Source organism: Oncorhynchus gorbuscha, linkage group LG02 (genome assembly GCF_021184085.1).
Source record: "Oncorhynchus gorbuscha isolate QuinsamMale2020 ecotype Even-year linkage group LG02, OgorEven_v1.0, whole genome shotgun sequence".
In the NCBI taxonomy this organism is placed as follows: Eukaryota; Metazoa; Chordata; class Actinopteri; order Salmoniformes; family Salmonidae; genus Oncorhynchus; species Oncorhynchus gorbuscha.
Window position 1 is genome coordinate 41,743,227 of NC_060174.1, and position 25,750 is coordinate 41,768,976.

General features: G+C 44.4%; 1 protein-coding gene across 2 annotated transcripts in view; it reads left to right on the plus strand.

Annotated features, from left to right (window-relative positions):
- The window catches only part of LOC124002475 (protein BANP-like), a 63,301-nt gene that overhangs the window by 8,296 nt on the left and 29,255 nt on the right, over positions 1-25,750 (plus strand). For both annotated transcript variants that reach the window (XM_046309897.1, XM_046309904.1), the window contains exons 3-10: positions 3,695-3,783; positions 9,537-9,727; positions 10,131-10,232; positions 10,460-10,632; positions 15,976-16,215; positions 18,406-18,567; positions 19,852-19,982; positions 24,634-24,705. In XM_046309897.1, the coding sequence (XP_046165853.1) occupies positions 3,695-3,783; positions 9,537-9,727; positions 10,131-10,232; positions 10,460-10,632; positions 15,976-16,215; positions 18,406-18,567; positions 19,852-19,982; positions 24,634-24,705 (1,160 nt within the window). The remainder of the gene's footprint in view (positions 1-3,694; positions 3,784-9,536; positions 9,728-10,130; positions 10,233-10,459; positions 10,633-15,975; positions 16,216-18,405; positions 18,568-19,851; positions 19,983-24,633; positions 24,706-25,750) is intronic.

Consider the following 25,750-nt stretch of genomic DNA (forward strand, 5'->3'; position numbering starts at 1 on the left):
AAGGAATTTTTTCAATCGATCATATATCGACAGAATAATAGCACATAATCTTTTTTACTGGCATGGACAAATGATGGGGTTCAGGGAGGTGTGTTGGGTCATTGTCCTGTTGAAAACAAATGATAGTCTCACGAAGGTCAAACCAGATGGCTGGAATTTGGGTGTTAAATTTGTAAAATTTCACTTTTGAAGTATGTATCTATGTATGTATGTATGTATGTATGTATGTATGTATGTATGTATGTATGTATGTATGTATGTATGTATGTATGTGTGTATGTGTGTGTGTGTATGTGTGTGTGTGTGTGTGTGTGTGTGTGTGTGTGTGTGTGTGTGTGTGTGTGTGTGTGTGTGTGTGTGTGTGTGTGTGTGTGTGTGTGTGTGTGTGTGTGTGTGTGTATATATATATATATATATATATATATATATACACACAATTTGTTAATGTATCAGCTATTTAAAAAAAATAGTTTTGTTAAAGTAAAAGATATTTGCATAAAAAAACAGAAATGTTACACAAAATATCTGGTTGCACTAATTCTGAAAAGACTGCGCTATTGAGATTTATAAACTGGCACATGCCATACATACACATGTTTCCTGTTATAAATCAGACCTGAATGAAAAACTGTGAACGCATAAACACGCATTATAACTCTTCCTGAATAGTGCCCATCATTTACCTTTTATGGTGACAATTATGCTGTTTTTTTGCTGTATACTTTGGAAGATTGGAATTAGGCCAAGACAGTATATCTAAAGGAAATATCAATGGCGAACTTGATCAAATGTCTCTGGTGGTGTTGGCCAAATATTGTTTTTTTGCAGTGACATTTGCTGTATCTGATCTGTTTCAAATGGTTGTGGACCTGAAAACAGATTGTTTGAATTCAATAATGTTTTGCATTTACTTTCTCCTGAACCTAAATATGCTGCACTGCCTGCGATTTCTGAAACATTGACTACTCTGAAACAAATGAAAACAACAGTAGGCCTATTTACAGTGGTAGCCTATAAACTTCAACGCAAAAGATCAACTGTCTATTCACCTGTTAAATTCTACTGTATGTTATAAACCGTGCTTCCTTTCGGATGCATAGAGCAACAACGTGAAATTATAATAATCTAATAGGCCCAATGAAATGAGAGATGCACATGGTCATTTGTTGTATGGCTATTTTGGGAATATAAACTCATGGCCAGAAAAGGTAGAATGGTTATGATATACAGTACCAGTCAAAAGTTTGGACACACTTACTCATGAAGAGTTTTTCTTTATTTTTACATTGTAGAATAATAGTGAAGACATCAAAACTATGAAATAACACATAGAATCATGAAGTAACCAAAAAAGTCTTAATAATTTATATTTGTCAAAGTAGCCACCCTTTACCTTGATGACAGTTTTGCACACTCTCGGTATTCTTTCAACCAGCTTCACCTGGAATGCTTTCCCAACACTCCCAAAGGAGTTCGCACATATGCTGAGCACTTGTTGGCTGCTTTTTCTTCATTCTGCGGTCCAAACCATCTCAATTGGGTTGAGGTCAGGTGATTGTGGAGGCCAGGTCATCTAATGCAGAATTCTATCACTCTCCTTCTTGCTCAAATAGCCCTTACACAGCCTGGAGGTGTGTTGGGTCATTGTCCTATTGAAAACAAATTATAGTCAAACCAGATGGGATGGCAGATCGCTGCAGAATGCTGTGGTAGCCATCCTGATGATGCGTACCTTGAATTCAAAATAAATCACTGATGGTGTCACCAGCAAAGCACCATCACACCACCTCCTCCATGCTTCACGGTGAGAACCACACATGCAGAGATAATTTGTTCACCTACTCTGCATCTCACAAAGACACGGCAGTTGGTACCAAAAATCTCAAATTTGGCCTCATCAGACCAAAGGACAGATTTCCACCGGACTAATGTTCATTGCTCGAGGCTCAAGCAAGTGTTTTCTTCTTTTTGGTGTCCTTTAGTAGTGGTTTCTATGCAGCAATTTGACCATGAAGGCCTGATTCACACAGTGGTATCTGAATAGTTGATGTTGAGATGTGTCTGTACTTGAACTCTGAAGTAATTATTTGGGCTGCAATCTGAGGTGCAGTTAACTCTAATGAATTTATCCTCTGCAGCAGAGGTAACTCTGGGTCTTCCTTTCCTGTGGCGGTTCTCATGAGAGCCAGTTTCATCATAGCGCTTGATGGTTTTTGAGATTTTCCGCATTGACTGACCTTCATGTCTTAAAGTAATGATGGACAGTCATTCCTCTTTGCTTATTTGAACTGTTTTTGCCATAATATGGACTTGTTCTTTCACCAAATAGGGCTATCTTCTGTATACCACCCCTACCTTGTCACAACACAACTGATTGTCTCAAATGGATTAAGAAGGAAAGGAATTCCACAAATATACTTTTAAGAAGGCACACCTGTTAATTGAAACACATTCCAAGGGACTACGTCATGAAGCTGTTTGAGAGAAGGCCAAGAGTGCGCAAAGGTTTCATCAAGGCAAAGGATGGCTACTTTTATGAATCTCAAATCTATTTTGACTTGCTTAACACTTTTTTGGTTACTTGATTCTATATGTGTTATTTAATAGTTGTGATGTATTCACTATTATTCTACAATGTAGAAAATAGTACACATTTAAGAAAAACCCTGGACTGGTACTGTATGTATTATGGCTACTCGATAAATTTGACTTTACAGTTTTCAGACGTAGCCTACAAACGTCAATAGAAAAGGTGAACAGTCTGTTCAACCGTTAAACTGTGCTTCGGATCGGATTGTATAGAATGGCAGCCTATACAAACTTGTTGTAGGCCTATAAGCTATTTTGTGAGTATGAAACCATCACAGTCAGAAAAGGTGAGGAATTTATTCTGCAATGATCATAGAAATGAAATAAATAATTGAAAATAGATGTGTAATTATTTTAGAATGCAAAGATAAAATACGTCTACTTTTGCTCTTCTCACTAACAGCAAATCATCTTATTATATTGAGCTACCTGTTTTTTTTATTACGAATATGTCAATATATAGTCCCCATTTGCACAAGGCTACCACTAGAAACTGTGCGTACGCATGGTCTAAAGGTGGGGGGAGGATAAGTACATTCTCTCATCAAGTTCAGTTTTTATACAGCCAATTTAATGCGTGAACTGGCGCATGAATGTTTTGGGGAATATTTTGCGTTTGCACAATGTTTATAAACGAGGCCCCAGGTGTTTTTGCATATATGATTTAACATAGGGCTGCAACACTTGCTCTGTTCCACCCTTATCTGCCTTACCTGCTCTGTCTAGTCTGCCTCATTAGTTACTGTTGTCACATTTTCTTGCATAATTAAACAAATGTGTCAGTAGCAGGATACACTCGGATTAAACATCAAAATCTATCTAAACATACTTTACATTGTTTGCGAGATCAAAGATAATTTCACAATAATCCGTGTTCATTTTCGGTAGTTGCTTTCAAAATGAAAGCAATCAATCCAGTGAGATGAAAGTGACAGGTGGATTTTTGCACCCCTCAAACACAGGAAATGGGTTGTTCAAAAAGACAAATCCTTAGGCGGGTGGGGCGTGTGCGCTGCTAGGGTACATTTGGATAAACCACTTCGAAAGAGCTACATACCAGCAGCAACAGTGCATCTTTTTTGAATGATTGTGTGTGATGTGTTAGATGTGTTGGCCAATCATGAAGATTCTGATGACAAGCCTGACAGGAAAAGGCCAAGGGTGGACAACAGCACCCAGGATGCATCTCTAAAGGTAGGTTACTTGTGGACTACTTGGGGGTATATTGGATATGATATGCAGTTTTAAGCTGAGTCAGTCATGTGAGCATGTCAGTTTGTTTGTCCTATGAAAATAAATCAAATTGCATTGATGTAGTGTTATGTTCCCAAGCAAGAACTCCACAAAACACTGATCAACAGAAAAATGGAACAAAAAATGAGCCACTGACAATCAGTACAAAACAGGTGGGGTTTTAAAATGGGTTCTGAAAGGCATCTATGGGGGGGTGCCTACTGTCTGGGTGCTGGTCAAGTAACACCCACCATGGACGCCCATGAGATTTGCCATATACGGAGAAAAAAAGAAAAAGAAAACATGGCAGAGGGATACATCCGAGGTGAGGATTTACAGATTTACTCCCGTGTACACCTGTGTCACAGCTAGGGTCCGCCCCTACATATCGACCCCATGGCCGCGACACACATTCTCTTTATTTTCTCAGCGGACGTCCGTATGGTTTGAGGTAAAACATTTCTGAAGTTTGCTTGGTAAGTCACTGGTAAGTGAATTATACTCACTGGCTGTATGCAGCCTGGAGAAGCTGGCCACATGCCTAGCACCTCCTCTTGAGTGCTCCACTCGCTGCACACGTTTGATCTGTATCTTCCGCCCGTGGTTTGTCGGGATTGTGTTTCGCTAGCGTTACACTACGACTCCATGGGCATCCATTAGTATGGTGGCTCTTGCTGCCACAAACTGTAATTCACCTTACACAACTTGCCCACGGGCTTGTTCTATGTGTGTGTTGTAAATTGCTTTAACATGCTGCTCCCGATGCCATAGGTGCAGGTTTTCTGCTAATTACCCCGTGGGCTTTTTGTCTTGTTCTTTCCCCTGCAGAGTGTAAGAGTATTGCGGTGGGCTTTCCACTACGTTGAGACTAACTTTGGAGTTCCTTAATGGAGTTACTCCATCATATGATGCTGTTTTTACCGTTTGCATATTAAAACCAGCTAGGTAATATTGCAGTTGGTGTAAAACACAAACAAAAAACAAATAAATCAAATCCATGCACAAGTGGGTCTGCCAGGCTCGGGCTCAGGCTGGGGACGAGCTCCGGGGACGAGCTCCCTCCCTCGGAGAGTAGTGTACCAGCGAGCTGTTAGTCCCTCTCCTGGGCCCAGTATCCCTCCTAGGAAGCATAGCTGGAGCCACCGCAGGCATTGCCCATCTGCTGCCAGTCCTGGATGGGGGCAGGAGTCGGACCTCTGGGACCACCTTAAATGTAGGGCGCATGCCCTGCATCAGGAGGTTGATAGCTTCGATGGCGATGACAGCTGTTCCCTGTTGACCAGTGATAGGCTGTTCCTGGGGGACGATGCTGGCACTGTTCACCACCGTGAGCGGGGCTACCAGGCTGACAGGCAATCAGAAGCCGGCAGTGGGGCTTCATCGCCCCCAGCGGCTCGAGAGGCTATGAGGAGCCTACTCACTCCGGTAGCCACTGCACTGGATATCAAACTGGTGGACAGAGATGACTCTCCATCTGTCCCCATCTCTGCTGAGTTCTGCGAGGCTTTGCAGGAGAACTGGGCCTCTGCCAGAGGGCTCTTCTGACTCACAGCAAAGACTGGACCATGGAGTTATGTTACGAGTCACTCGGCCTCCGGGAGTACCCGACCATGGATGCCATGATAGCTCACATGGTCCTCCCGGACTGGGAGATTATAGTGTGGAACCCGCAACTGAAGCCAGGACCCCCCCAGAGTCTTTGATGCGGACTTGAAATCCACATGGGTCCCTCTGCTCTCTTGGCTGACTTACCAACATGGCCATGCTGCTGCAGGCCTACCTGCAGACTGTTGCCCTGGTTGCGGGGAGTTCCTCCGGGAAGCAATGGAGGTGTCTCAGCCTCCAGTATTTATGCTGCAGTAGTTTATGTGTCGGGGGGCTAGGGTCAGTTTGTTATTTCTGGAATACTTCTCCTGTCCTATTCGGTGTCCTGTGTGAATCTAAGTGTGCGTTCTCTAATTCTCTCTTTCTCTCTTTCTCTCTCGGAGGACCTGAGCCCTAGCACCATGTCCCAGGACTCTGACATAATGACTTCTTGCTGTCCCCAGTCCACCTGGCCGTGCTGCTGCTCCAGTTTCAACTGTTCTGCCTTATTATTATTCGACCATGCTGGTCATTTATGAACATTTGAACATCTTGGCCATGTTCTGTTATAATCTGTTATCTCTAGGTTTCTACCTAGGTTTTGGCCTTTCTAGGGAGTGTTTCCTAGCCACCATGCTTCTACACCTGCATTGCTTGCTGTTTGGGGTTTTAGGCTGGGTTTCTGTACAGCACTTTGAGATATCAGCTGATGTACGAAGGGCTATATAAATACATTTGATTTGATTTGAGGTGTCTCGCCTGGTTTCCCTGCTCCAGAGTTGGCACTGGCCATGGCACAGGTGGTTACTTCCCGGCGCCATCTCTGGCTGGCCCAATCTGGCGTCTGCCAGCTGATCTCCAGAGCCACTCTCCCCATTACCCCAGGGGTTGATAACTGATTCTGGACCTCAGCAACCTCAATGGGTACTTGAAGGTACTGAGGTTCTACATGCTGTCCCCAGTCGCGTGTTGCAGGCCGTGTCCAGGGACCAGTGGTTTGTGATGCTTTACCTGAGGGATGCGTACCTAGGATAGGATAAGTAATCCCTCTCACCCCCCCCCCCCTTTAAGATTTAGATGCACTATTGTAAAGTGACTGTTCCACTGGATGTCATAAGGTGAATGCACCAATTTGTAAGTCGCTCTGGATAAGAGCGTCTGCTAAATGACTTAAATGTTATGTAAATGTACCTCAAGGTTCCTGTTCACCCAGCTCATTGGCAGTACCTCAGATTCACTTTCGAAGGGACGGCTTACGAATTCATGGTTCTTCCCTTCGGCCTCTCCTTGGCACCCTGCACTTTAACAAAGTGCATGGACGCTGTTCCTGGCACCTTTCACGTCCAGAGGATTGTTGATCCTCAATTACCTGGATGATTGTCCCCAGTCCACCTGGCCGTGCTGCTACTCCAGTTTCAACTGTTCTGCCTTATTATTATTGGGCCATGCTGGTCATTTATGAACATTTGAACATCTTGGCCATGTTCTGTTATAATCTCTACCCGGCACAGCCAGAAGAGGACTGGCCACCCCACATAGCCTGGTTCCTCTCTAGGTTTCTTCCTAGGTTTTGGCCTTTCTAGGGAGTTTTTCCTAGCCACCGTGCTTCTACACCTGCATTGCTTGCTGTTTGGGGTTTTAGGCTGGGTTTCTGTACAGCACTTTGAGATATCGCTTGTAACGCCAGGGTAGTGGGTTCAATTCCCGGTATCACCCATACGTAGAATGTATGCACACATGACTGTAAGTCGCTTTGGATAAAAGCGTCTGCTAAATGGCATATATATATCAGCTGATGTACGAAGGGCTATATAAATACATTTGATTTGATTGGCTGGTTTGTGTCCCGACCCAGGTCCTGTCAGACTGAGACATGCTCCTGACCTACATCGGTGGGCTGGGTATTACTATAAATGACAAGAATCGTCTGCCTCCTGAGTGGCGCAGTGGTCTAAGGCACTGCATCGCAGTGCTAGCTGTACCACTAGAGATCCTGGTTCGAGTCCAGGCTCTGTTGCAGCCGGCCGTGTCCGGGAGACCCATGGGGCAGTGCAAAATTGGCCCAGCGTTGTCCGGGTTAGGATTGGGTTTGGCTGGCAGGGATGTTCTTGTCCCATCGCGCTCTAGTGACTCCTGTGGCGGGCCGGGCAAAATGCACGCTGACACGGTTGCCAGGTGCACAGTGTTTCCTGACACATTTTGGCTGGCTTCCGGTTTAAGCGGGCATTGTGTCAAGAAGCAGTGTGGCTTGGCTGGGTTGTGTTTCGGAGGACGCACGGCTCTCGACCTTCGCCTCTCCCAAGTCCATACAGGAGTTGCAGCGATGAGACAAGACTGTAACTACCAATTGGATACCATAAAATTGGGTAGAAAAGGTGGCAGCCTTTGACATGGAACTGGACTCAGTCCTCATGAGAGCACGCCTGCCCACCAGAAGGGTTCAGGCAATCTTATCTTGTTTCGACCACTTTCGGCAGGGGCGGGTGGTATCCACCCTGACCTGCCATCGCCTGTTGGGCTTGCTGACGGCGGCCTCATTGCTGATTCCCCTGGGCCTGCTCCATCTCCGGCCTCTTCAATAGTGGTTCAACTCCCACCGGCTGCACCCAAAGCTCCACCGTCACCGCCAGCTGCGGGTGACCATGCAGTTCCTCAGGGCGTTGTTTCAGTCTCTCGATGTGCAAAACTGATAGAGACATACCCCAAGCGACTTACAGCTGTAATCGCAGCAAAAGGTGGCGCCACAAAGTATTAACTTAAGGGGGCTGAAAAATTTTGCACGCCCAATTTTTCAGTTTTTGATTTGTTAAAAAAGTTTGAAATATCCAATAAATGTCGTTCCGCTTCATGATTGTGTCCCACTTGTTGTTGATTCTTCACAAAAAAAAACAGTTTTATATCTCTATGTTTGAAGCCTGAAATGTGGGAAAAGGTCGCAAAGTTCAAGGGGGCTGAATACTTTCGCAAGGCACTGTATGTGCTGTGGCCAACTGGGGCTGCCTCTTGCACCTTTGCTAGGTACTATCGGGTAAATGTGGCACCTCCCTCTGCAGTTGGGTCAGCAGTCCTGGGTGTCGCCTCCCCTTCCGGGGATGGTGCCGGGAACCCCCTTCCACATTGATGGCCCCTGCGTCTCGGTCCCGCGCTAGGACTTCGCTGCTGGCTGGCCAGGTCCGTCTAGCACTGACTAAATCTGGTACGGGCATACCAAAATATTGGAGTGATCCAATATAGTTAAACATAACCAATGTTCCCTATGTAACCACGGTTATGTGAGCTATATGGATCACTCCAATCCTCTACGGTGCTAGAGGCGCCTCAAATTATGTAGAGAATGTGAGTTGCAGCCATTGGGTCTATATATAGGGGCGGACCCCAGCTGTGACACAGGTGTACACTGGAGTAAATCTGTAAAGCCTCACCTCAGATGTATCCCTCCGCTGCGGAGTGATACCAATATATTGGAGTGATCCATACATTTCACATAACCGTGGTTATATTTGTCACCTTCGTTGTGATGCCAGCTGCAGAGAAGTATTTAGGATTACAATATTGTACTGCGGATGCGTTACAGGGGGTGTTGAATGGTAGTGTTCTGTCCTCCCAGGATGTCGGCCTGGGGTAGGGTTAGATGGTTTTAAAGTGTTTTTTAATGACGGTTAATAGTTGGTTGGGTTATTCTTATTATTTTTTTCCATTTTCCCTTTTATATCACCAAGTATAATAGATTGTACAGTAGGTGGTGGCATGCAGCTTTAACTTTTGTTTGCGGACCGTTATAATACTATAGAAGAAGAACAAAAACCGAAGTAGGTAAGAATAGGTCTACTGTAGTGCTTAGTCTCTAAGCTCATTGTAAAGAAGGGAACTTACTTCATCCACCACACCAATGTGTAACATGCATTTACACACACACACACACACACACACACACACACACACACACACACACACACACACACACACACACACACACACACACACACACACACACACACACACACACACACACACACACACACACACACACACACACACACACACACACACACACACACACACACACACACACACACACACACACACACACAATCAACTTACTCTCACTCTTTACCTCTTCTGCTCTCCAGACCTTGTTGTACTCCATCAGTCAAACGATCTGCCAGCGTCTGGACAACATGGAGGCCAAGTTGCAGCTGGTAGAGGTGACGTGCCGGACCCTGGAGAAGAAGCTGGATGCCGTGGTCAACAAGAGCCAGGCACCCATCCAGGTCCCTATGGTGGCACTAGGTGCCACCCAGACCTGGAACAAAGTGCGCTGGTGAGTTGAAGTTTGGCCCCGGGTCCATATTCATTAGGGTATAACATAGCAGGCCATTTTGGCACGACAAACAAAAATGAGAGTTTCTTATTTCTTATGTTCCGGTAGTATTTTCTCTCTGTCTGTTTTCTTCTGGTGCCTAATGAATACAGCCTGGTTAGGACTGGGGATCATGGTGGGATATAATTCGGGGACTGGTCAGGGTGAGATGAGGACTTGGAGACAAAGGGTGATACACTGGAGGATGTTGACACTTGTTGACTTGTACTTTGAGGGGTGAGGGAGTACTAATTCCCTTACAAGTGAGTGCTTAATTAGAAAGCACCTTTTCCCATGAACACAATTTGACACTGGAGCCTGTTGAGGTATTTGACACAGAAAAATTCCCCGTCTGCCCCTGCAGTGTTGTTCCGCAGACCAATGTCATAGTGAGCCAAGACCGACCAAAGGGTCAGGAGGAGTCAGTAACTCGAGGGGCAGATTCACTGGAGAACCTCCTTAGCAAGTGAGTGACATCTGTTTTTTTTAGAATCGCATATAGAACAAATACTGTTGTGCATGAAACTGTGATCTAAAGTCTGATCGACACAGAACCGTCGTAACACGGTGGTCCTATGAAACCTGCAGAGTTTAGTGACTCAAACAGAACACGGTGGAATGCAGTTTGGCTTGGCCCATGGGTCCCTGTGTTGATACCTCGCTCTAACTAAGCCTCTGTGCTTGTTCCATCAGCACAGTGGGCGGGCGGAGGCAGAACACGTTCCTGGTGAAGGTGCCGGCGCCGGAGGACAGCCAGGAGGAACAGGAAAGCGGTTCAGAGGCCAGCGACTCGGTGTCCAACAGTGGCCAGGCCAACAACTCCCAGAGCACCCAGAATGTCACCCTCATCACCCTCAACTCAGAGGGTACGACCCTGTCGGAGCGTGCACACATGATACATGCATGCACATATACAAACCTTCACAGAAAACCATAAACATGCACACACAGAGAAACTCAGAAACCACAGATACACACACACACACACACACAGATGTCCCAAACATGGTTTGAAGTGTGCATTGTAAAGAAAAAGCCTCTTGATCTATTCATCCCTGTCACCATTTTGTGAATCGGGCTGAAGTCTTCTTAGTTAGACAGTTACATCAACACATTTGAACTCAAATGCAGCTGGAATTTGATTTGTGGATGTGATATGTTGCCTGGCACTTCTTAACACCCAAATACTACCACCTGTGTTCGTGTATAATGGTGCTGTGTTTACGTTTCAGTCTGTATCATTACCAGCGTAGACATCTGTTGTAGCTAGTGTCTCACACAGACTGTTTTTAAGTCTCCTAGGATGGTCTCACTCTGTCGAGTCAGCGGCTTTCCCAGTGGTCACTGACACGCCTGAGGAGAGGAAATGTTTTTCTGATTGAGCAAAGTCTCTCACTCTGCAGCTCATGCTGTTGTTTTTGTTGTTTGGGCTGTTTTGAGTGGTTTCTGGAAGGTCCTTGGTTAGCTTCAAAGACGTTCCATGCATACATATTCATTTATTTGCAGCTGCAAGTTTCCATGGCGACGTGTCTTTGTCGGTGTTAGCTGGAGGGCACCATGTGGTTTTCAAAGGGTGTGCGTGTGTGTGAGATCCTTCCACTTTTTTATTCATTTATTTTTATTTGACTAGGCAAGTCAGTTAAGAACAAATTCTCCACACCTCTCAAAAGCTTGGGGTCACTTAAAAATGTCCTTGTTTTTGAAAGAGAAGCAATTTTTTTTGCCCATCAAATTGATCGGAAATACAGTGTAGACATGGTTAATGTTGTAAATGACTATTGTAGCTGGAAATGGCTGATTTTTTAAAATGGAATATCTACGTAGGCGTACAGAGGCCCATTATCAGCAACCATCACTGTTCCAATGGCACATTGTGTTAGCAAACCAAGTTTATAATTTGAAAAGGCTAATTGATCATTAGAAAACCCTTTTGAAATGATGTTAGCACAGCTGAAAACAGTCGTGCTGATTTATTTAAAGAAGCAATAAAACGGGCCTTCTTTAGACTAGTTGAGTATCTGGGGCATCTGCATTTGTGGGTTCGATTACTGTCTCAAAATGTCCAGAAACAAAGGCTTTCTTTTGAAACTCGTCAGTCTATTCTTGTTCTGTGAAATGAAGTCTATTCCATGCGAGAAATTACCAAGAAACTGAAGATCTCGTACAACACTGTACTACTCCCTTCACAGAACAGTGCAAACTGGCTCTAACAGAATAGAAAGAGGACTGGGAGGTCCCGGTGCACAACTGAGCAAGAGGACAAGTAAATTAGAGTGTCTAGTTTGAGAAACGACACCTCAGAAGTCCTTAACTTCAGCTCCATTAAATAGTATCCGCCAAACACCAGTCTCAACGTCAACAGTGAAGAGGTGACTCTGGGATGCTGGCCTTCTAGGCAGAGTTGCAAAGAAAAAGCCATATCTCAGACTGGCCAATAAAAATATAATATTAAGATGGGCAAACGAACACAGATGCTGGACAGGGGAAGATTGGAAAAAAGTGTTACGGACCGAGAAATCTAAGTTTGAGGTGTTCGGATCACAAAGAAGAACATTCGTGAGACATAGAAAAAAATGAAAAGATGCTGGAGAAGTGCTTGACGCCATCTGTCAAGCATGGTGGAGGCAATGTGATGGTCTGGGGATGCTTTGGTGCTGGTAAAGTGGGAGATTTGTACAGGGTAAAAGGGATCTTGAAAAAGGAAGGATATCACTCCATTTTGCAATGCCATGCCATACCCTGTGGACGGGGCTTAATTGCAGCCAATTTCCTCCTACAACAGGACAATGACCAAAAGCACAGCTCCAAACTATGCAATAACTATTTAGGGAAGAAGCAGTCAGCTGCTATTCTCTCTAATGGAGTGGCCAGCACAGTTACCGGATTTCAACCCTATTACGCTGTTGTGGGAGCAGCTGGATCATATGGTATGTAAGAAGTGCCTATAAAGCCAATCCAACAAGTGGGTAGTGCTTCAGGAAGCATGGGGTGAAATCTCTTCAGATTACCTCAACAAATTGACAACTAGAATGCCAAAGGTCTGCAAGGCTATAATTGCTACAAATGGGATTCTTTGATGAAAGAAAAGTTTGAAGGATCATTATTATTATTTCAATTAAAAATAATTATTTATGTCAACGTCTTGAATATTTCCTATTCATTTTGCATCTCATTTCATGTATGTTTTCATGGAAAACAAGGACATTTCTAAGTGACTCCAAACATTTGAACAGTAGTGTGTATATACACTGAGAGGTACAAAACATTAAGAACACCTTTCTAATATTGAGTTCCACCCCCCATTTATCCTTTATAAAATCCTCAATTCATCGGGGCATGGCACTCTACAAGGTGTCAATAGCATTCCACAGGTTTGTTGGCCCATGTTGACTCCAATGCCTCAACAGTTGTGTCAAGTTGACAGGATGTCCTTTGGGTGGTGGACCATTCTTGATACCCTGATGAAGACAGCTTCTCTGTCGAAACGTTGGACATAAATATTTTTGCATCTGAGCTCCTAGAGTGTGCGTCTCTGCTTTATTTTTTTAAGTGTTCCACTCCGCTAGCCAGCACCTCGCCGTAAATAGGTGTGGACCATTCTTGATACACACGGGAAACTATTAAGTGTAAAAAACCTAGCAGTGTAGCAGTTCTTGACACAAACCGTGTGCCTGGCACCTACTACTATACCCTGTTCAAAGGTTCTTAAATCTGGTCTTGCCCATTCACCCTCTGAATGGCACACCTATACAATCCATGTCTCAATTGTCTCAAAATCCTTCTTTAACCTGTCTCCTCTCCTTCATCTACACTGATTTTTGAAGTGGATTTAATAGACGACATCAACAAGGGATCATGGCGTTCGCCTGGTCGGTCTATGTCATGGAAAGAGCATAATGTTTTTTTTTTTACACTCTGTGTAGATTTGTACCTTTAGATAGGTCTAGCTATCCCATAGGAAGTGTGTTGTTCCTTGTTGAACTCTGTAATTCCCCAGGGAGATTCCTATTGTTAGAAAATGTATAATAACCTCTAGAGCTGTGTGTTGATGTACTCCTGATGGTCTCCACAAGGCTGTGCTGTGGTATCAGCAGTAGCATAGATAGTGAAGTAGTGAAGGTCTAGGCTTATTTTAAATGTATTTTTTAAAATATATATTTACGTTTTTTTACCAAGTATGTATTTGCTTTGTCATATTTTTGTTAGGGGTGGTTACATGTACATTATTGATGTCAATTTACACTTAATTTATACCTCCATGTATCTATCTGTAGGCTGCCACAAAATACATTCATACAGAGAAAGGATCATATCGATCACACAGGATTGTGTAATAATACAATTGGTATGTAAAGCGAAAGAAAGCATGGTGTAGGCCTTCCTGTGAAGTATTTTTGCTCTCTGTGTGTGTTTGCTTATGTGCATGTGTGTTAATGTGTCTATACATATAAACATTAAGCTCAAAAACCTTCACCCATGAAAAGGTGTTAGAGCTATTGCTGCTTCACACAAATATGTCTTATAGACACCGACCTACAAATACACTATGTGACCAAAAGTATGTCTTTTATTTTTATTTATTAAGGATCCCCATTAGCTGCTGCCAAGTCCTTGACGGCAGCTACTCTTCCTGTGGTCCTGCAACATTAAGGCATTTATATACAATTTAAAATATTGCATAACATTTTCCACAACACATTGTGTTCCCTCAGTCCACTACTCTACTACCACGTGTATATAAAAAATGAATGTGTGTGTAGAGTGCGTGTCTTATCATGTGTAAGTGTGTGCCTGTGTCTCTTCACAGTCCTTGCTGTTCCATAAGGTGTCTTTGTACTGCTTGCATCAGTTACCTGATGAGGAATAGAGTTCCATGTGGTCATGTCTCTATGTAGTACTGTGCGTCTTGATTTCGGTAGTGAAGAGATCTTTGGTGGCATGTCTTGTGGGGCATTCGTGCGTGTCCGAGCTGTGTACTAGTAGCTTAAACAGACAGCTCGGTACATTCAGCTTGTCAACACTTCTTACAAAAACAAGTAGTGATGAAGTCTATCTCTCCTCCACTTTGAGCCATGAGAGATTTACATCCATATTATTAATATTAGCTCTCCGTGTACATTCTAAGGGCCAGCTGTGCTGCCCTGTTTTGAGCCAATTGTAATCTCTCTTTGTGGCACCTGACCATAGGACTGAACATTAGTCCAGGTGCGACAAAACTAGGACCTGCCTTTTTGATAGTATTGTTGAGAAGGCAGAGCAACAGGTTTGCTGTTATGTGGACACCTGCTCGTCCAACATCTCATTCCAAAATCATGGACATTAATCTGGAGTTGGTCCCCCCTTTGCTGCTATAACAGCCTCCACTCTTCTGAGAAGGCTTTCCACTAGATGTTGGAACATTTCTGCAGGGACTTGCTTCCATTCAGCCACGAGCATTAGTGAGGTCGGGCACTGATGTTGGGCGAATAGGCTTGGCTTGCAGTCGGCGTTCCAATTCATCCCAAAGCGGTTCGATGAGGTTAAGGTCAGGGCTCTGTGCAGGCCAGTCCAGTTCTTCCACACCGATCTCAACAAACCATATGTGTATGGACCTGGCTTCGTGAAACAGGGAAGGGCCTTCCCCAAACTGTTGCCACAAAGTTGGAAGCACAAAATTGTCTAGAATGTCAGTGTGTTTTAGCGTAAAACGGTCCCAGACCATTATTCCTCCTCCACCAAACTTTACAGTTGGCACTATGCATTGGGGCAGGTGGCGTTCTCCTGGCATCCGCCAAACCCAGATTCATCTGTTGGACTGCAAAATGGTCCACTGGATGTCATAAGGTGAACGCACCAATTTGTAAGTCGCTCTGGATAAGAGCGTCTGCTAAATGACTTAAATGTAAATGTAATGTAATGGTGAAGCGCACTTCAGCACTTGGTGTTCCCGTTCTGGGAGCTTGTGTGGCCTAACACTTTGCGGCTGAGATGTTGTTGCTCCTAGAAAATTCCACTTCAAAATAACAGCACTTATAGTTGACTGGGGCAGCTCTAACAGGGCAGACATTTGATGAACTAATTTGAAGGGCTGTCCACATACTTTTGTTTTATATAGTTTTGTGGGTAATACCGAGTAGTTTTGTGGGTTATACCTAGTAGTTTTTGGGGTTATACCTTTTGTCACTGCACCCACCCACCCACTTAACTCCCCCTTTCACCTCTCTTTATAGACGACTACCCAGCAGGTACGTGGCTTGGCGACGAGAACAATGCAGAGATGCGTGTGCGTTGCCCAGTGTTGCCGGGCGACATGCTCCACCTCAGCACCAACTGCCGCACAGCGGAGAAGATGGCACTGACATTGCTGGACTACCTTTTCCACCGCGAAGTGCAGGCAATGTCCAACCTGTCAGGACAGGGCAAGCACGGCAAGAAGCAGCTGGACCCGCTCATGATCTACGGCGTACGCTGTGAGTCACGCACACCAACCCACTCACTCACACGCTTGACATGGCACTAGTTGCCAGTGACTATTTGATCAATCTTTCCCCATAGATGTATCATAGGCAGGGCTCAATCCCTTCACCCTCTAGCACTTAGGTTATCCTTTGACCCTGTCATCAACCACTTGTCACAACAGCCACACCCTCAACTCCAAATGCTCCAGTGTTACCTGTTAAGATAGCACTGACCCATGTTGTAGTGTAGCTCCAGTTCCATCCAGTGTGACCTGAATCTCTCTGCATTCTCCAGGCAGGTTAGAACAACACATGCATTCATGCATAACACATTTTACAACATACCAAACTCCAATTGACAAGCACATGTAGGTGGGAGTGTTCATGATGAGGCCATAGCTAATGCACTGACCCCTTTGATTCCTAATTAAGCTTAAATGGGTAATGAGGGAAGCTGGAGGGGATCCAGGGGAGGGGAGCCAGGGGAGGCTGGCTGTGGTAGAGGAGTATTTATTGGGACTAGTCGTGTGTGTGTGTGTGTGTGTGTGTGTGTGTGTGTGTGTGTGTGTGTGTGTGTGTGTGTGTGTGTGTGTGTGTGTGTGTGTGTGTGTGTGTGTGTGTGTGGTGAGGGATTTGGACTCTGTCTCCCCACATCTATTACTGTCTGTTGATCGCAGGAGTGGCGGAGTGTGTTGGTGTGTGCGTCTGTGCACTTGTGTGATGCAGTTGTTTTGTGTGTGTCTTTGTGTAATTCAGGTGTGTGTTTATGCAGTTCAGGTATGGTGTGTATGTGTACCTGTGTATGGAGACAGATTTGGGCTGACACTGAGGTATGTCGGGGCTGGAGCAGGGCCAGGTGACTCACTCACAGGAGGCAGGTTTCCATTGTCCCAGGTTTATGTCACAAAGAAATCGTTGCATGTTCAATGGAAACGGCAGATATAGCAGAAATGTTCTAATGCTCGACAACATTTTGTATCTGTTCGGCAGGTTAATTCTAATTCTCGACAAACTTTCTTTATTCTGATAAACTATGATAACTGTTTTTCTAATAAATGATGATTGCCAAATAATTTTGAATGTACACATGGCACGTAATGTCACCCCGTAACTATAATGCTCCACCCAACATTTCATTTTAAATGCCCAATACCATTTTTCTTACTATAAAAATGTTTACCCATGCCTGAATTGCTTCGCCTTGCTTTTCTGTTTGGCTGGCAAATTTAACCATCCAATTATTTCAGATGTACAGTGCAAGTGTCACCAATGCACAGACCGTGGTGATACTTTGGAGCATGAGAATTGTTATAATATGGCAAATATAAATGATTGTGTTCTATCCATGCTGTCTTTCACGGGCTACCTGAGACCTGAAACAGCGAGGTGGAAGGACATACAGGATGTTGCCAATGTATTAATACTCAATTTGCCTAAATGGGTAAACACTTCAACCACTACATTTTTATTCGACACTAGGTTTTTCTACAAAATGTTTTGTTGGTGTGACGTCATTACGGTCAGCTGTTTTTATTGACACGATGGTTAAATGGAAACTCACCCAAGCAGGCAATTGTCGCATCTATTTTAAATGCGACCTTTCTAAATGTCGACCAGAAATTGTTGGACAAGTTATTGGGAACATAGCTACTCCTCTGCCTGCCTGTCCAACTGGGACTGGTGAGAGAGCACCTGCCTTTCGTGCCTGTACACGATTGTCAGGCGTTTTGTGTGTTGGTGTGTGTGTGCTAGAGGCCAACCCCCACACCCCCTTCCCCCTCCTCGTGTCTCAACTCTTCCCCTCGGGTGATAGCAGCCTCGTTAATCGGGGTAGAAAGAAGCTGTCAACTCCTCCGTTTCACCCTCAAACCAGCTGCTAACATAACCCCACCCTCTCACATGTTATATATCTACCTACATGGTCCCCAGGGTCGGAGATTGGGATGATATGAGTACTAGCAGTGGTACCTGACCACCTGTACCTTGACCACCAGATGTAGAATCTAGCTAGAGTTTTCAGTGCTTCTGACATTTTCACAGTTCAGGCAGAGTTGAATTGTTAGTGGGACAAGGTTGCACTGTCCAAACTACACACACAGACTTGGCATGAACCGCTCTCCATCTTAAGCAATTATTATGACCATTTCTACCTTGTCATGGTGAGTTAACTATCTTAAACTGAAGTCATCCTAACATGTGCAGGTCACCTGTTCTATAAGTTTGGCATCACTGAGTCGGACTGGTACCGGATCAAGCAGAGCATCGACTCCAAGTGTCGCACGGCATGGAGACGCAAGCAGCGCGGCCAGAGTCTGGCGGTCAAGAGCTTCTCCAGACGTAGCGCCAACACGCCTGGCAGCTCAGGTAGTCATGATACCTGGGGTCATCACACACACACACACACACACACACTTTATAGTAAAACTAGTGTTTCCTCTCACTTATGTAAGTGTTGGTGTATAAGGAACCCAGTGAGTAGTGCAGATGCAGAGTGTAGCAGATGGTTCTAATCTTCACAACACAACAACGCCTCCTGTCCTCCCCTCCCTGTGATCCATCACCTCTCACCCCTGACCAGAGAGAGTGGGACAGCAGGGGAAACCCAAATATCCTGTGAGCCCACACAAGGGGTGTACAGTCATAGCCTGCTCTTTTCCCAGACCATGCACCCTGCAGAGCACGTTCTCTCACACTCCCCTTAATAAAACTGCTTCGACATTTAAACTAACTTTAAACCGTTATTTATTAATGAATGTAGAGAGGGCTAACACCAAAAGTACAGTCTCCTCGCCTCACTGCCAATGGCTGGACTGGGGATTATTTACATACTACAGTTCATGGGTTGTGCCCTAGATGGCACCCTATTCACTATATAGTGCACAACTTTTGATCAAGGCCCATAGAGCTCTGGTCAAATGTAGCACACCATATAGGATTAAGGGTGCCATTTGAGAGACACCTGTGGTCATGCTGAAGGTTGGAAGATGGACCTCTTACTGGCAGGAAATACAACATATTGCTATGATATGAGCTGTACCAGTCAGATGTCTGTGCTTCGTGTTTTATATGTCAAGATAATATTATTTTGAGAATGAGTCATTTAGGCCTGCTTTGTCCCTTTTATGATCAGTGTGGTGGGATGTAGGCCTACATCAATCTAGCAACAAAAACCCATATTCTCAAAGCGAGCACGCATGCACCAGTGTAAACTAATCACACACACCAAGCACACACACCCCCAATGAGATAATAGATGGAGCTATGGTGGGCTGATGTGGGACGTGGGTGTGATAGTGGTGGGTGTTTAGACTGAGGCCGGAGGGGTTATGTTTGGCCGCTGGGTCATGAGTCTGTTTGGACTGCTAGCTTGAGAGTCCTTGTTGTGTATTTAGACATGATTGATACAGTATAAACACACACCATCATCCAGCAGATGGCCTGAGCTGTTGCCAAGTATTCCTCCAGAGGTGAATGGGCTTTTATTTCAGTTTGCTATCCCCCCTTTCCACCTAATGCATCTGGGGGAGTCGGTCAATAATCTGGTCCTAGATCTGTGTCTGAGCTGGGTAGCTTCTATCTTTAACCTTACTGTCTATTGCATTACACTAGTGCCTCATCCTGCTCTGTGCTAATGCCCTTCCTCCCCAGAGGGTGGCGCTGTGGCGGAGGTGGCTCACATGGAGGGTGTGACCCAGCAGACTCTACACTACACCCTGGCCAACCAGGCCGTCCAACAGGTCCAGATCCACCGCATAGGAGAGGACGGACAGGTCCAAATGGTGAGTGTCAGTCTCCTCTCCATCATGCCCTATAGCCCTGATTTATTTAGGTTAATCTCTCTATCTCATCCTCTTTTGCTTCTCTCTCATTCTCTTACCTGCCCTGTTTCTCTCTCTGGCTTAAACCCTGTCTTCTATTTCTCTCGGTTGATCTTTTTCCCCTCTTTTGTTTTGCGCTCCACATTTCTCTGCCTTTGGTCTCGGTTCTTCTTTTCACAAACCCCTGCGCACACACAACTTAGCATGATGGCTAGGAAAAACTCCCTAGAAAGGCAGGAACCTAGGAAGAAACTTGGCCTGTCCTTTTCTGGCTGTGCCGGGTGGAGATTATAACAGTGCATGGCCAAGATGTTCATAGATGACCAGCAGGGTCAAATAATAATAATCACAGTGGTTGTAGAGGGTGCAACATGTCAGCACTTCAGGAGTAAATTGTAGTTGGCTTTTCATAGCCGATCATTCAGAGTTAGAGACAGCAGGTGCAGTAGGGAGAGAGTCCAAACCAGCAGGTCCGGGACAGGTAGCACGTCCAGTGAACAGGTCAGGGTTCCATAGCCGCAGGCAGAACAGTTGAAACTGGAGCAGTAGCATGACCACGTGGACTGGGGACAGCAAGGAGTCATCAGGCCAGGTAGCCCTGAGGCATGGTCCTGGGGGGATGTGTGTGTGAGAGAGAGACTTCCCCCAGATATAACAGACGGACCCTATCCCCCCGACGCATTAACTATTGCAGCATAATTACTGAAGGCTGAGACCGGAGGGGTCAGGAGACACTGGCCCCGTCCAATGATACCCCCGGACAGGACCAAACAGGCAGAATATAACCCCACCCACTTTGCCAAAGTATAGCCCCCACACCACTAGAGGGATATCTTCAACCACCAACCTACCATCCTGAGACAAGGCTGAGTATAGCCCACAAAGATCTCCCCCACGGCACAAACCAGAGGGGGGCTCCAACCCGGACAGGAAGATCACATCAGTGACTCAACCCACTCAAGTGACGCACCCCTCCTAGGGACGGCATGGAAGAGCACCAGTAAGCCAGTGACTCAGCCCCTGTAATAGGGTTAGAGGCAGAGAATCCCAGTGGAGAGAGGGGAGCAAGTCAGGCAGAGAAAGCAAGGGAGACAGTAGGTATGTACAGCAGGACTAAATCAGAAAGATGGGTAGGAGCAAGCCCACGTAATGCTTTGTAGGTTAGCAGTAAAACATTGAAATCAGCCCTAGCTTTAACAGGAATCCAGTGTAGAGAGGCTAACACTGAAATAATATGATCCAATTTTTTGGTCCTAGTCAAGATTCTAGCAGCCGTGTTTAGCACTAACTGAAGTTTATTTAGTGCTTTATCCAGGTAGCCGGAAAGTAGAGCATTGCAGTAGTCTAATCTAGAAGTGACAAAAACATGGATCACTCTGATCACTTCCTGTTGCCTGTGCACCTTCACGGAGTCACAATGTTGCTCTGTTCCAATGTCCACACTATCACTTAGAATGAAGACGGTGCTTTAACCTTTTCAGTGATAATGAAGGAAAGCATCTTAGTAAATGTTATGTCTGCCATTGAAATGTATTGAAACCCAACTAAGGAGTAAGTACTGTACTACTATCAGATCTCACGTCTTCCACCAGGTTGTCCTGTGTTATTGAGGGAAGCATTAGCTTGATAGCCTGAGTGACAGTCTGTTTGTGGTTTCATGCCAACTCCGTGTCAGTTATTGCCATGTCAAATTGGGGAAACGTTGTTTATGTTTATAAGCTATTTGAAGAGCAAGACTGTTTTAGCTTGACAATGACAGCAAAATAGTTGGCAAGAGCACAAACAGATCTGGGATCAGGCTAGCAGCTTGACTCTGTTGTATATGTTTAGACTTGAAGAGGCAGAGAGCGTTACGGGAAATGCTGGTCATATTATAATCTATGTCAGGTCAGAGGGTGATGAAGCTGGCTGTGCCCCACGCTGACTAAAATGCTTTCTCAAAAGTCCGTAACCGGTTTCTTAAAAATTGACTTGTTATTTGGGAGAAGTATAGTTGTACACACAACGACAGGCTAAGAACAGGCTAAGGCCAGAATTCCACCCTTGCAGACTATAAAAACTAAATGATCATTATTTGTGAAAAGTATAGTTTTGTGTTCATCTCGGTTGACCCAGAACTACAATCTTGCGTAATTTGGTCAGATGCTAGTATGTCCATGAGAGATCAGTTTTGCATTAATATCCAATGCAATATTATCATGTCAGAAAATTAGAAAAATCTGTATTAGTGAGTAGATATGGGTTAAACTATTTGAAATAATTGTAAATACTTATGTGTTTGATTGAGCTTGCCTGGCTTAATGGTCCAATGTAGTAGTCCTAAACTGCAAAACCCACCCATCTGGCACTCCAAGCAGGCTAGAGCAAACGATCAATGTACATTTTGAAAGATTTCAAATAGTATTTGAATCTAGGCCTAGTGCAGATATTACCCTCTTGATATTCTACAGACTATTAGCGGATGCAGCCAAGCCTGAAATTTACAAGTGCTGCTAATGCAGTGGAGGAAATGTAAAGCATAGGATCTGTCAGGCAGCTACTGCAGCAGGGCTCAGACTAGAGGCTGATGGTGGAGAGTGGATGTATGTGTTAACGGTGCCACACACACATTGTGAGTTCTTGTTCTCTCTCTCTCGCTCTTTCTCGTTCTCTCATATTGTTCTCTCGCTCATCTTGTTCCCTCATATTGTTCTCTCGCTCATCTTGTTCCCTCATATTGTTCTCTCGCTCATCTTGTTCCCTCATATTGTTCTCTCGCTCATCTTGTTCCCTCATATTGTTCTCTCGCTCATCTTGTTCCCTCATATTGTTCTCTCGCTCATCTTGTTCCCTCATATTGTTCTCTCGCTCATCTTGTTCCCTCATATTGTTCTCTCGCTCATCTTGTTCCCTCATATTGTTCTCTCGCTCATCTTGTTCCCTCATATTGTTCTCTCGCTCATCTTGTTCCCTCATATTGTTCTCTCGCTCATCTTGTTCCCTCATATTGTTCTCTCGCTCATCTTGTTCCCTCATATTGTTCTCTCTCTCTTCTTGTTCCCTCATCTTGTTCCCTCATCTTGTTCCCTCATATTGTTCTCTCGCTCATCTTGTTCCCTCATATTGTTCTCTCGCTCATCTTGTTCTCTCATCTTGTTCTGTCATATTGTTCTCTCATCTTGTTCTCTCATCTTGTTCTCTCGCTCATCTTGTTCTCTCATATTGTTCTCTCGCTCATCTTGTTCTCTCATATTGTTCTCTCGCTCATCTTGTTCCCTCATATTGTTCTCTCGCTCATCTTGTTCCCTCATTGTTCTCTCGCTCATCTTGTTCCCTCATATTGTTCTCTCGCTCATCTTGTTCTCTCATCTTGTTCTGTCATATTGTTCTCTCGCTCATCTTGTTATCTCATCTTGTTCTCTCATATTGTTCTCTCGCTCATCTTGTTCTCTCATATTGTTCTCTCATATTGTTCTCTCGCTCATCTTGTTCCCTCATATTGTTCTCTCGCTCATCTTGTTCCCTCATATTGTTCTCTCGCTCATCTTGTTCCCTCATATTGTTCTCTCGCTCATCTTGTTCTCTCATCTTGTTCTGTCATATTGTTCTCTCGCTCATCTTGTTATCTCATCTTGTTCTCTCATCTTGTTCTGTCATATTGTTCTCTCGCTCATCTTGTTATCTCATCTTGTTCTCTCATATTGTTCTCTCATATTGTTCTCTCGCTCTTATCTTGTTCTCTCATATTGTTCTCTCATATTGTTCTCTCGCTCATCTTGTTCTCTCATCTTGTTCTCTCATATTGTTCTCTCGCTCATCTTGTTCTCTCATATTGTTTTCTCGCTCATCTTGTTCCCTCATATTGTTCTTTCGCTCATCTTGTTCCCTCATATTGTTCTCTCGCTCATCTTGTTCCCTCATATTGTTCTCTCGCTCATCTTGTTCCCTTATATTGTTCTCTCGCTCATCTTGTTCTCTCATCTTGTTCTCTCATCTTGTTCTCTCATCTTGTTCTCTCGCTCAACTTGTTCTCTCATATTGTTCTCTCGCTCATCTTGTTCTCTCATATTGTTCTCTCATATTGTTCTCTCATCTTGTTCTCTCGCTCAACTTGTTCTCTCATCTTGTTCTCTCATCTTGTTCTCTCATCTTGTTCTCTCATCTTGTTCTCTCATCTTGTTCTCTCGCTCAACTTGTTCTCTCATATTGTTCTCTCGCTCATCTTGTTCTCTCATCTTGTTCTCTCATCTTGTTCTCTCGCTCAACTTGTTCGCTCATCTTGTTCTCTCATCTTGTTCTCTCATCTTGTTCTCTCATCTTGTTCTCTCACTCATCTTGTTCTCTCATCTTGTTCTCTCATATTGTTCTCTCGCTCATTTTGTTCTCTCATCTTGTTCCCTCATATTGTTCTCTCTCTCTCATTTTGTTCCCTCATATTGTTCTCTCGCTCATCTTGTTCCCTCATATTGTTCTCTCGCTCATCTTGTTCCCTCATCTTGTTCTCATCTTGTTCCCTCATATTGTTCTCTCGCTCATCTTGTTCCCTCATATTGTTCTCTCGCTCATCTTATTCCCTCATATTGTTCTCTCTCTCATCTTGTTCTCTCATCTTGTTCTCTCTCTCCATTATCAGATACCTCAGGGACACCTCCATATTGCCCAGGTCCCACAGGGGGAAGAGGTGCAAATCACACAGGACAGTGAGGTAAGTGTTTCTGTCTGCCCGTCAGCCTGTCTGTCTATCTATCCGGGTATCTCAGTGAGTGACTGAGGGCCACTTAAATAGTCAGTAATGGTAGCCAGTATGAAAGTCATTAGGCAGAGTTCACCGTCAACAGATGTTAAATGTTAACGGTGCTTGTTTATATCTACCGCCTGCCTATGCATGGGTTATTATACTATTTGTTTCCAAATAATACCCAGATGGTCTGTGTCTCTCACTAGACAGCCTCACATGCACACAATGGGTTGGCTCTAAGAGAGTCAGACTCAGAACTACATAGTGTTTGAGAAATAATTATCTGCCTCAGCATTATAGTTAAATATTTGTAATAAGATGTGGGGTAGAGATTTATTTTGAGGCGACACTGCGCGCGGGCACACACTTGAGTAGACGTATACATACACACACGTACACATACATGCAACCATTGTGTGTACACATACACACACACACACACACACACACACACACACACACACACACACACACACACCTACACTGCAAATAGGGCTGACACATCGTCCAGGTATTCTACGGAGGTTCCTAACCTGTACAACCAAGACACAGGGAGGAAAACAGTTTGAGAGAAACTGAGGAAGACCAGCTCTGAAAGCCTTTCCTGCTCTTTGTGATCGGACGCCAGAAAATACATTTTTTCACTCTATGATTTTGTTTGTTTTGGGAGTTCAAAGCTTAGCAACAAAATCCCACTTTTCCCAACTGTCGCTCAGTGTGCGTTTTCATTAGAAACAGGGGCCTCTTCATCAAAGCCATTGGATTCAGCATGTTGGAAAAGGAAATAAGGCTATTTGGGAGAGATTACCATGCTGCCTGTCCATATGGCAGCTCAGACAGCATTGAATATGAAATAGAATTAGGAGTGAAAACAGCACAAGGAATATAGGCTAAATTGGGCTTGTTTTTCATGTGGTCTTGTTAATGTCATGGCGTCTGTGTGATTTGTTTATGCTGTGTGAGTGAATGATGCTGTGATTGGTATGTTCATTATGTACAATGATTAGTGTGT